Below are 12,407 nucleotides of genomic sequence, written 5' to 3'. Positions count from 1 at the left end.
AGCTCAGTAACATGGCCTACCATGCTTTAGGTCCCAGCACTGCCAAAACACATACCAGAGAAGGATGTTACAAACTCCCACAGGCAGAAAGTGGCACAGCCAGGATTCAAACACAAGTCTGACTTCCAAACCCAACTATAGGGGTGTCTGCTAAGAGGGTCTCTGGTAAAGCCACAGAGAAATGTTTCCAGACCAAGGAGCTTTAGTCCACACATCGCCCAGGTATCCAGGCAAGACTGTAAACCTATACTCCTGGACCTGTAGACACCAGGAAGTCCTTGCCTTGAGCACCAGAGGATTTTTACAAAGCCCTGACTCTTCACCAGCCATTTACAGACCTCCTCCGGCTTTCAGCACCCACCTTAGAGGACACCTACCTCATTGCTGCCTAATCTCAGAGCCAGCAATGGGAACCTGGCCAAACAGCTACCACCTTCTTCCATCTTGTCAGAGAACTTCATTTCATGGCTACAGAAGAGCCTGGGAAACTGCTACATGATCTCCAGGCAGCAGGAAGACATTGCCCCTTGAGGAATTCCTGCACCTCAGGGGCCAGGATTTGCAGGACACTAGGGCAAAATGCAGATGCTGGCACTGTGGAATCTCTCCATCAGTTCCCAAGGATTGTTGTAAGAAGTTCCTGGGAGTCAGGAGCTCAATACCATTTCTGCTACTAAATCATTTTGCCTGATCTCGGGCAAACCACACCATTCCCACCCACAACCCTCCCTGTGTGGCACCCCACGACATCAACAGACCCACTAATCTTTCAGGACCAAACACAAAGGTAAAGAATGCTTCAGATGGGTGCTGAGGCAGGACAGGTGCTGTGGGGTTACCTTTCACTAGACGTGAATCTGTAGCACAACCCATTGCTGATGTTTCCCCACTGACAGTCCCCACCATAAAATACGGTAAAAACTAAATGTGATGATAGCGCTCAGCTTTTGGGAAGCTTCTTCCAGCACAGAATTAGGCTGTTACCACCAGGGGGCACCTGGAGAAGGTGGCCTGTGCTGTTCCAGCGTGCTGTGGGACCAGGAATAATCCCTGCATATTGCACATGCTACCCAAAGAAGGTTTGCTACGTGCTCTGCCTGAGTGCCACCATAAGTAAAAATGGCTTGGGCACAGGAGCCAAAAGAGAGATTGCAAAACAAAGCTTACGATAATGTCAAGTTTAATCTGCCAAATATACAAGTTGAATTTGTGGAGCATGTTTTGCCTGGGTGCTGCACAGTAAACAGAGGTTTTCTTGAAATGATCAATGGGTAGGGTTAAAAATGGGCACTAGCCCTGGCCAGATGGGTGGGAATGAGGCAGGGAAGGGCAGAGAGGATAGGCCTCAGTCAGAGGGGACTGGCCAGGGACCAGACATGACCCTCAGGGACCCAGGAGCACGGGCTCCTGGATAACAGCCTCTCTCAGTGAGCACCCAGGCAACACAGACTGGGGCTAGTTGTCACAAACTTATCAGCAGCTGCCCCTGGCACGACCACCCACTAACGTGCAATCTACTGAACAAATGGAAGCTCTTCTTACCCCACCTCCCAGGCGCCCCCCACCCCCCCAACCAGGGTTCTGAATTCTAAAAACAGCAAAAACATTCAAATGGTTACATATGAAATGCTGTCCTGCATCTTTCTGTCTCAAAGATAGCAGCTGCCCCCTCCCCCCAGCCCCCCACACCCCCCCAAACGATTTCTGTGCCAAGATGAAGAGGAGGCCCCAGGCCGTGGGGGGCTCCTGGCCGTGAGGGGCTGCTGTAGCGGCACCAGGGCGCAGGGCAGGTGGCACGGGAGGGGTCCTGGCGGCACGGCCCAGCCCCGGGCCTCTCCTCCACAGGCGTGCTTACTTATTCAGTGAGAGCGACTGCATCCGTTTTCCTGACAAAGTCGCATCGTCTTTTGCTGAGGAGTGGGAGGGGAGGGCAGGAGTTAGAACAAAACAAATCCATCCTTCACAACCCCCAAAACTTCATGTCTGAGAGGCTTCAAAAACCACTGTACATAGATAGCAGGAAGGCAGAGAGACCAGAGAAGGGCCCAGGTGGACAACCCCTGCAGGAGAAGTCTGCTGAAGTTCCAAGACCCACGCACCTAGATATTCCTCAAGTAGTGAGTGACTGCCATCACTGTATCAAAAGCTGCCCTATCCATAAAGACCCACTAATATGCAATCGAGTGGGTTCTGGAAACTCCTCCCTGCATCCTGGGGAGAACCCCATAATTCCAACCTTTCCCCATGGGTTCTAATGTTAAAATCTCAAGTCAGTAACACCATTCACATAGTTACACATGAAGTCCTTTCCTGCTTAGTTTGTCAAGCAAGCTGAGTCTGGATAATCAGATCTCCAGTGTGGGTGACAATGCTCTTGAGCAACTGATTTCTCATTTCTACTCTCAGTTTCCTCATAATTTGGCAAAGAGGCAGGACAACAGGATCTCTAAGGGCTTTCAGGGCCCCAGAAGAGATGGTTAAAAAGTAGAATGTAGGGGGCTGGAGATATAGCTCATTTGGTGGAGTGCTTGCCTTGCACGAACAAGGCCCTGGGTTCAAACCCCAGCACCACAAAAAAGAAACAAAAAAGTAGGCTGGGGCTCAGTGGTAGAACGCTTGCCTCACATGTTTGAGGCACTGGGTTCGATTCTCAGCACTGCATATAAATAAGTGAATAAAATAAAGGTTCATCAACTAAAAAAGTAAATATTAAAAAAAAAATAGACTGTAGCCAGGTTTGGTGGCACAGGCCTATAATCCCAGTGACTTGGGAGGCAGAGGCAGGAGGATTGCAAATTTGAGGACAGCCTCAGCAACTTAGTGAGGCTCTGTCAAAAAATAAATAAATAAATAAAATAAAATGTCTATAAACCAACCAAGCCCCCATAGCCACCCTGACATCCCTCTGGTAGGGGATGAGGAAGAGAGGCACCTGGGCTGGAATTCACCACCTCCCAAGCCCAGTGGATGGATGATAGTGACTCCAGGCAGTTCTGGCTTCACAAGGCCCCAAAGACCTTAGCAAGACCTTCCAGCTTCAAAGGTCTGACCTGGCACTCTAAGACCTCCTGCCATCGGTGAGGCGACTGCTCTCAGTGCTCTGCTGAGACTCCACAATGCTGCTGGACCCTCCAGCACCCTGAGGGGTGGTGAGCAGGGGCCTCCCTCTCTATCTGTACATGCAGAGTAAGTCTCTACTAGATAATGTTGTCAGGCAGTTATCAGTCCTCACCCACTCTGACCTCATGGACAAGGACAAAAGTAAAAGGTTTGGTGGCTTGCCCAGACGAGTCAGGTAACCATCCCTGGGACTTACCTTTCCTCTCCTCTTCTTTCTTCCTCGCTGCCTCTTCCCGCTGTTTCCGGATGATGGCCAGCCGGGCAAGGTCAGCCTTGGCCTGCTCTGTCTTCCCAGCTAAATGCATTTTCATGTAGCGTTCTTTTGCTTTCTGCTTCTCTATTTCTTCTCTGTTTGGATAAAATGGTGTCTCAGGGGACATCTTCCCCACACCGTTAGCTGAGCTGGATGTAGGAGCCAGAATGAAGGCTAAGCACTCAGGACTAGGGCCCAGGTAGAAGAGGGTGCTCCAGCTGAGGGAGGGGCCTTGGCTCTGTGATCCCTGTTTGATGGACACTCAACAAATAAGCAAACAGAAGGAATGAGCTCAGATGGCAAACCCTGTGAGAAAGCCTTGGCATGAGAGGGGACAATGTCTGGCTGCAGCAACACAGGAAGATGCCTGATGGATTCATAACTAGAGTCTGGTAGGCACAGTGAAAAAAGCTGACCCAAACCAAATGAACTGCATGTTCTAGAGAAAATGACCTGGATCAAGGAACTGAAAATCACATTTTATAAGAAACAGGAGTATTTTCTTCCCAAGCCAAAGACTCTGAACTCGAGGAGATGCCCTTCATGGTATGCAATCACAGGGTGCCATTTGCACTCATCTGGAGAAGCCAAGTGTTGAAGGAGGGGAGAGCTTGTTTGGCAGGAGAGGAGGGGAGAGTTGGCCTCCTAGAGGCCCTCACGGGCCACAAGGCTGGGGAGTACTGAGAAACAAGGCACGAAGCCCAGTGAGAGAAGATGAGTGAGTAACAGCCATGAGGAGTGGGATGAGCAGAAGGCTCACCCGGAAAACTGGACAAAACAGTCTGCTACAGAACTGAGGAGATAACCCATCAGTCTAGTAGATTCTCCCCCAGCAGGAATGCGCCATACTCACATACCTCTGAGTCCTCAGTCCCAAAGTTCTACAGGGCCCCCTCAGTGAAAGCCAAGTGCCAGGCAGAGTGCTAGCATTATGATTATCATTTCTGCAACCCAAAAGGCAGGAGCAGCAAGGGCAGTGACTTGTGAAAGGGTGCTCTGTGGTGAAGTGGCAGAATGTGCCACTAAAGGGCACTAAAGCCCTTCTTCTCTGGGAAGACCAGCACGAGCTCAGTGGTGCAAATGGCTTTCTGGTGAAGCTACTGGAGGAGTAGGGAGATAAGGAGAGTCCTTCGTGGCCTCCAACCACATCTCAAGTTCATGGGACTTCCCTGCAGAGTTTTCATAGACATGTTCCTAGGCATCCTGGGTACACACAGGATAATGAACTGAAATCCTACTAACTTGATAAGGAGAAACTAGGGCTGCTTTTCTCAGTAGACTTCCATTTCTTAAAGGCTCTGGTGGCCATCAAAAGTCAGGGCACTGGGGTTGGGGATGCAGCTCAGTGGCAGAACAGCAATACAAGATTCCCAGCACTACGTATCAGAAAGGAAAACAAAACAAAACAAAAACAAACAAAAAACCCCACTTCTTATCAAGGACGTTAGTACTAGATCTCAACTTTAACACAACTCATAAGGAAGGCTGCTTCATTTTCACATGGGACTCAGAAATACCCAGAGCAGCTGGCTCAGCTGAGCAACATTTCCCTGCACTAGGCTGTGCTGCCTTCTAGCTAGCTCAGATCCCCCAGACCCCATGGCCACAATACCATGGATGGATGTAAACAAAACAGTAAGATGCAGCCAGAGACTAGAGGGTATCCCTTTTGTCCTTGGGCCATTACTTCAAATGCAATGTTCAGGTCAGAATCTGCTGTCTACTTCCCTTGACATGTCTCTATAGATAAACAAAAATGTGTTTATATATAATTTTTTTTTTTTTGAGAAGCTACTGTAGAGCCTTTGGTGGATGAAATGAAGCAGAAATAAACAAACAACATGGCTGGAGCACCCCCATACCCCAACTACCGAGCACCTCAGCAACCCCCCATCCCAGCCTGTGTGCTGTCACAAGACTTCCCAGCAGACATTACCGTTCTCTCCTTGAAAGCTCTTTTGGCCCATCCAGATCCAGTTGCGTGACCTTTTTGGTTGTCTGTGCCACCCGGTTGGGGTTCTCAATGTCGATAAGCCCTTCTACACCTTTGCGCTTTTGCTAGGACAAGGGAAGAAGCTGGTTGTTGGAGAAGCTGGGGTCCTGCAGAGCCCCTGAAAGTCATTCCCACCATCTCCTAAGAGCCCATCAGGATGGGGACAAACTCCTGCTCCACCGCCAGCCCGCAGGATGCTTGGCCCAAGTCTCAAGTGGGGACAGCACACAGGCATATCTTCACCAGCCTTGGAGGGGCAAGGAAAATGAGCATGTGCAACAAGGGCCCAATCTATGCCAACTCTAGCAACTGGGGGCTATTATCTATTTCAGAGGCAACAGAATGAAATCTCAGGGTTAAATAACTTGCTCATGGTCAACCAAGAAGTAGACAGTAGCTCTCAACACAGAACACTACTTCCCCACTTCCTCCAGAAGCAATTTTCCACAGAATCCCAGGCCTGATTCTTCCTCCAACATATGTTAGATCCCCAGGCAGGGTGAACCACAGATGTGTGTTCTCAGGACTCACTCCAATGCTTCCAATCATAGAAAATGAATGGGAAATGCAACTTGAGAATCAAAGTGATCATTGCATCGCAGAGTTTATGGATTTGGAAGCTGGCTCAAGAACTTAAAGCCTGTACTTCCCACCACCCCTGGGGTAGTTCAGGAAGAAACAAGAACAGTCTCCAGCAGGTTTGGTCAGTTTCAAGGTTTGACAATCCTATCTTATGTTATATTCGTGTTTAAATTGCCACAACAAAGTTCACCATTCTGTATAATTAATATGTGCAAACAAACAAACAAAATCCTATCTTTCCTCCTTAAATGACCAGGGATACAGTTCCGAATACCAATCAACCTGACCACTCTACTGAGCTCCACATACCTATACCCAATCTACACCTCCATTCAGACACCTGACACTAGAATGTACCTAAGACAGAACTTGAGAATCACTCCTCACCTAACCTGTTCCTTCTGTCAATCTTAAGCATACCTTTGATTTCTCGTTCCTTCAGCAACCCCTAAGTATGGCCTGAATATGTCCACTCTTATCCACTGCTACTGCCACCACCCCAGTACAAACCACAATTTATAGACACACGCCGCCATCTCCCTGCCTCCACCCTTAACATCCTACAATTCACTGTGCACAAAGAGGCCCAAATCATCTTTTACAAACAAACCTGGTCAGTTCTCCCAATCAAGGACTCTACCAGCTGCCCATTTCCCATCGTAATAAAACCCAACCCCCTTCAACAGCTACACAGGTGCTGTCCTTGCCAACCTCTCCTCATTCACCCCAAACCACTCCACTCCTTACCCCAAAATTCAAAGCCTTACAGGCCCTTCCTGCTCCTTGAACTTGCCATGCTTGTTTCCACCCCAGGGCCTTTACATCTGCTAATCTGGTTGGTTGGTTAGTTAGTTATTTGTTTGTTTGTATGTATTAGGGATTGAACTCAACCACTGAGCCACATCCCCAGCCCTATTTTGTATTTTTTATTTAGAGACAGGTCTCACTGAGTTGCTTAGGGCCTCGATTTTGCTGAGGTTGGGTCTGAACTTGCAATCCTCCTGTCTCAGCCTCCCAAGCTGCTGGGATTATAGGAATGTGCCACTGTACCTAACTACACACCAGTTTTGACATGGCTGGCTCCATCTTGTTCTCATCTCAGTTTCCAAGTTACCTCATCACTATAACACTATTCTATGTATCTTTCGTCAGTGTTTTATTCATAACTCTTATCGCTACTTGAATTAATATTGTCCATTTTTCATTTCTTTATTGTATCTCTCCATTAGAATATAAATCCTTGGAACTGGGCGCAGTGGCACATGCCTATAATCCCAGTACCTTGGGAAGCTGAAGCAAGAGGACTGCGAGTTCCAAGACAAGCCTCAACAACTTAATAAGGCCCAATTTGGCTCAGTGATTAAGCACCCCTGGGTTCAATCCCTGATACAAAAAAAAAAGAAAGAAAATGTAAATCTTTGCTAGGCAAGGTGTACATGCCTGTAATATCAGCTACTTGAGAGACTGAGGCGAGTTATGGTCAACCTTAGCAACTTAGTGAGACCATCTCAAAATAAAATGTTAAAAGAGCTGAGGATGTAGCTCAGTGATAGAGTGACCCTGGGTTCAATCCCCAGTACCCCACCCTACCACACAAAAGAAATGAAACTCTTAAGAGCAAGAACTTTATCTGCATCTACTATGAGGACTGGGAGTAAATAGTTCTCAAAATATGTCTATTGAATGAGCCCAGACTCAGTACCTGGTAGTCGTCATCTTCATCCTCACTCTCATCTGAGTCTAGAGATTTCTTCTCCTTTTTGGGGTCACCTGCAGCCCCATCACCACCTTCTTCTTGTTCCTCTTCTTCCTGTTCAGAAATGGACAACCTGCAGAATCAAAAATGCAAAACAAACCCCCAAGACTGTGAACCCCTACCACCACATGACGGTGAACTTTGACATTAAACCTCTGGAAGGCTGTGACCAAGCATGACAAGGAAACTATTCTGTGCTCCTGGCCCAGAATAGGGGACTTGGGTCAGACAGGTAGCTTGTCTATTCAGCATTATGGCCTGGAGGCCAGTTCCACAATCCAGTGAGCCCCCTGAACATCTGCAAAAGGCCCTGCTCCTTGCAGCCACCTTGGACAGCCTGGCAAGAAGTTAATCACTCAAGTCATAAAACCCCAGCTATGGGGTTAAAAACCAGCTGTCCCACCTGTTGCACACACTGCCAAATTGTACTGGCTTTCCTGGGCAAGTACTCCCTGGTTCTACACTCCTAATTGGTCCTACCCATGTACCACCCTGCTGCACCAGCTTCCCAAGATCACACCTTAGCATGTGGCCTTCTTCCACATTTCTTGCCTTCCCATCAAAAAAAAAAAAAAAAAAAAAGATGCTTCCAACTCTACAATGAGGCTCACCCAGACCTCTCCACCTAGAGGTGTTCTCTGCTTTCTTGCGGGTTCTGGAGGCCTGACTGTGCTCTCTTGGGCTCTGAATTCAAGCACAGATCTATGGTGTGGTAGGGGACGTGGACACCAACAACAGCCTGGACAAAGTACTGCAGGACAAGAGGGGATAGATAGTATGGACTGGAGGGCATGTGGGTAGCACCAGCAAGATCACAGAGATGGTGATGTTGAACAGAGCTGGGAGCAAAGAGCACACTGGGGATGTGGAAAGGTAGGGCAGCATGCTGTGTGGAGTATGGCAAGCAGTCCCACAGGATGCATCAGAGAAATGGTGGGCTGCAAGGGAACTCAAGCTCCAGAAGGACAGTAGAGAGTCCCCAGAAGAAGGCAGGCACACTAAGCAAGTACTGCCAAGTGGACCAAGTTCTTTCTAATAGAGCCAGTCACGGGATGGTCTCCCTCTAATATGGCTGGTTACCAGAATTCACATCTGCTGTCTACTACCTTCCCCACCCCCACATTGGCTTACCCTTAGTCCTCACCTGGCTTCTATGGGAGCCAAAGAGGCCAGGCATCACCCTGAACCACTGGAGTGGCTGGACAGACTATATGTACTCACCCTGGCCTTCTGCTTTTCAGCCTGGAGCTGGGCGTCGATCTCCTCAGGACTTGTATACTGCCTTGCCCGGCCTTTGTGGCCTCCCTTTCTCCCTGAACAAGGAGCAGTTTAGGAAGGTAAGAGAAAGTAGCTGTCCGATTACCTTAACACCGCCCCCCCCCCCAAAGGGTTGTGTCCTACTTGGAAGCACTCCCATTAGAGGCTACAGCTAAGCACCAACCAAACCTGTACCTCCCTCACCCTCATGTGTTCAAAGGGACAAAGGAAGCAACTCATGACCAGTAGATGCAAACTGTGTGATGAATGCAAGATCCCATAAATAAATCTTGAGGAGGACATGTGCATGGCACAGAACAAATAACTAAATCCCCTGGTCCCTTAGAATTAAAACACAGTAGACCTAGATGCAGGCATAAAAACATGTAATATTTATACCTCTGCTGTCACTAAGGGACTTTTTACTTGCAATGTTGTCATAGCCATGGGCTCATTTGGTCCTCAGAACAAATCTGTGGTTCAAGAGGCATTGCTGGTTTCATTTTGTAGACAAGGAGACTTACGATCAAAGCAGAATGTGACGAGCAAGAACTTTGGAGTCCAAAACCTGGGTTCCAATGCCAGCGCTACCACTTCTCTAGATTGTGACTTTGGGAAGGTATTTAACCTCCTGAGTAGCAGTTTCCTCACTTGAGCCCCTACTTCATAGGGCTGCCATGAAAATGGATTAACTAACATATGCAAAGCTGGCAGAAGGTGCTTGGCACTGGATAAGCACTACAAATGTTTGCTAAGATTGTTATTTTTCTTTTCTTTTAGCTTTATTTTATTCACTTATTTTTATGTGGTGTGAGGATTGAACCCAGGGCCTCACACATGCTAGGCAAGCATTCTACCACTGAGTCACAACCGCAGCCTTGATTGTTTTACTTTTCTAATACAGCATTTGATGGGAAAACAATAACCAAAATTTAAAAACATTAAAAAAAACAAAACCCCCACTTTACAGCAAATGTCAGAAGAGAAAAAAAAAATTTCATACTGGTTCAGTATAAAGAGACTACTTAAGGAGAAATGACCCCAAAACCTGTCAGCAAAAACTCCAGTTGGAGCCAGGCACGGTGGCACACACCTGTAATCCCAGTGGATCGGGAGGCTGAGGCAGGAGCATCAAAGGTTCAAAGCCAGCCTCAGCCATGGTGAGGAACTAAGCAACTCAGTGAGACCCATTCTCTAAATAAAATACCAAATAAGGCTGGGGATGTGGCTTAGTAGTCGAGTGCCCCTGAGTTCAATCCCAGATATGCAACTCCCCCCCACAAAAAAAACTCTACTTGAAATTCACCTGGCAAAATTAAAGGGGAAAATAAAACTAACTATAATCTGAGAGTTAAAAATGTGACTAGCAATGAAAGTTCACCTAAGAATGAGTTTTGTATCCTGACCCTCTAGAGCCAGAACACTAGACTATGCCAAAACCATCTGCATTTTAAAGCAGGGCATCATTCCCTCTGTTGGTCCTAGAGGATGAAGAGGTGGGTGTAGTCTCCATCCCAACACAGGATCTCTCCTAAAAGCTGAGACCCACCTGATTTCCAGAGGGTTCCTCACTGTAAGCAGAAAATTACTAATGAGCAGCCAGAGTTGCTCCAGACTCTTGAGACAGTAGCAGAGATACTGCCTCCTTTGATTTCCTAGACAGCAGCTGCAGAGCCATAATTGGGTTGCTATAGCCCACACCACCCATTTTTAATGACTACCTGGGTTCCCAGGAGTATCTAAGCTATATGCATGAAAGGCCTATTTTGAGACCAAGCTTGTTGTTTAAAAAAAAAAAAAAAAAGGCAAGATCCTTTCTTGCCCTCTTAATATTTCAGGCAATGGTAATAATTCAAAATTGGTTATTACAGGCTCTCATCCACTACACTTGGCTATGACATACTGACTTTGGCTTGCTCTACTGTAACTTTTATCAGAAGCACTTCAAGACTTTTTTTTTAATAAAAAGCACAATTGGGTCCTTTGCTTTTGGAGAATTTCATATTCTTAACATCTTCATGTTTTCTTGTGCTGTTTCAAGTAAATTAACCCAAGCAAGAAAAACTTGTCAGCCTGCAAAGTTTTTCACAAAAGACCAAGTGAGTTAGCCATGAATTCATATTTAAAATGTTCTAGTTGTATCCTCCAACCCTGGAACCAGTAAGTCTCATTCGGTATTCCCATTGTCTTTTACAGATGAAAAGTGTAGGGAACCTAAGAGACTCGGCTCTCCCAGTGTCACAATAAATCAGCAAAGAACTACGTTTAAATAGATTCAGCTCTGAAAAATTCCAGGCAGATGTTCCTGTGGACTGAGTGCATTAACCAGCATAACATGTAAGGTACCAATATTAACTGAACATCTGTTCTTTGCCAGGAGCTAGGCAGGCACTTTGCCATTTTAGTCAGGCATTCAGTCATAGCCAACTCGCCAAGCTAACAATTATCACTCTGGTATTCTAGAGGAAGGGGAAAAAAGGTGGAAAGTTAAATAAGTTCAAGGCCACAGAATTGGACTATGGTATAGCGGAGATTCAAAAGAAAGATGATCGGTTCTGAAAGGGAAAAAGGATGGAAGATGGCCTACAACGTACCGGGAAGCCATAAACCTTCAAGAGCAAGCCAAACTCTGCAGCAAACAGTGATTGCTAATGCCTACTGTGCGCTTAACGACTGCTCGGCACTGTATTGAGCACTCTACGAGGATTACCTAGTTTAAGTCTCTCATCAGTACTATGAGGTAGATGCAATAGTAATTTCTCGTTTGCAAATGAAAAAATTGAGACACAAAGAAGTTACACGACTGGGTCGAAGGCACACGCTCAGCTGCTACCGAATGCGGGCATGAAAGCCCGGTCTGCCAGGCTCCACAGCATCACGTTAGGTCTTACTAGGCAGGCCTGGCTGAGCCGGAGCCTGAAAAGGCCCACACTTTACGCGCGAGGCAGGCAGGCCCGGCACACACGCGGGACGCGGTGACTCAGTCTCCGGGCAGCCTGTCAGTGGGAAGAAACTCCAGACCACCAGGCTCGGAGAAGGGCGCCCGTGTCCGGCTTTCCGAGCCGGCGGGAACCAGGGCCTCTGAATCGCCTGAGACCCGGGAGGGAGTAGCTCTGGACCACCACGGTCCCCAGTTTCCCCACCGGGACAATCGGGCGTCGCGGGCAGGGCCTGGCTCTCAGCCGGCGCCGACGGCGTCCCTTTGCGCCCCTCTGCTAGAAGCCCGCGGGCTGAAGGGGCAGCGGGAGCCGGCCCCAGGACGCCCCGCCAGGACCGCGGGCCACGCGCGCCGGCCCCTCACCTCCTTTAGGCATCGCGGCTCCGGCGGCTGCGGCGGCGGCGCCTCGAACTGACACCGGAACCGGAAATACCTTGTGTTCGACTTCTTCCGCCCGGCCCAGTTCCCTCCACGCGCCGCCGCCGCCGCCGCAGTCGCCGCGAGGACC

At 48.1% G+C, this 12,407-nt stretch overlaps 1 protein-coding gene across 1 annotated transcript; it reads right to left on the bottom strand.

The window, feature by feature from the left end:
• Positions 1 to 1,163: 1,163 nt before the first annotated feature.
• PDAP1 (PDGFA associated protein 1) lies at positions 1,164 to 12,405 on the bottom strand. The gene is made up of 6 exons (XM_081297672.1): positions 12,263 to 12,405; positions 8,926 to 9,017; positions 7,651 to 7,758; positions 5,310 to 5,431; positions 3,317 to 3,468; positions 1,164 to 1,910 (listed from the first exon to the last, which is right to left on the bottom strand). The coding sequence occupies exons 1-6, from the start codon at positions 12,273 to 12,275 to the stop codon at positions 1,852 to 1,854; spliced, it is 546 nt and encodes a 181-aa protein (XP_081153798.1). The 5' UTR covers positions 12,276 to 12,405; the 3' UTR covers positions 1,164 to 1,851.
• Between the last annotated feature and the right edge of the window lie 2 nt (positions 12,406 to 12,407).

Source organism: Spermophilus citellus, assembly GCF_964194105.1.
Source record: "Spermophilus citellus genome assembly, chromosome: 6".
In the NCBI taxonomy this organism is placed as follows: domain Eukaryota; kingdom Metazoa; phylum Chordata; class Mammalia; order Rodentia; family Sciuridae; genus Spermophilus; species Spermophilus citellus.
This window is presented reverse-complemented; position numbering and strand designations above follow the sequence as displayed.

Bases quoted from the DNA above. Each gene is read 5' to 3' on its own strand.
- PDAP1 (XM_081297672.1), bottom strand. The intron at 5,432-7,650 runs GTACTGAGTCTG...CCCTTGTCCTAG, and splicing joins ATGAAGATGACGACTACCAG to CAAAAGCGCAAAGGTGTAGA. The intron at 3,469-5,309 runs GTAATGTCTGCT...TTATCCAAACAG, and splicing joins GAGCTTTCAAGGAGAGAACG to AGAAGAAATAGAGAAGCAGA.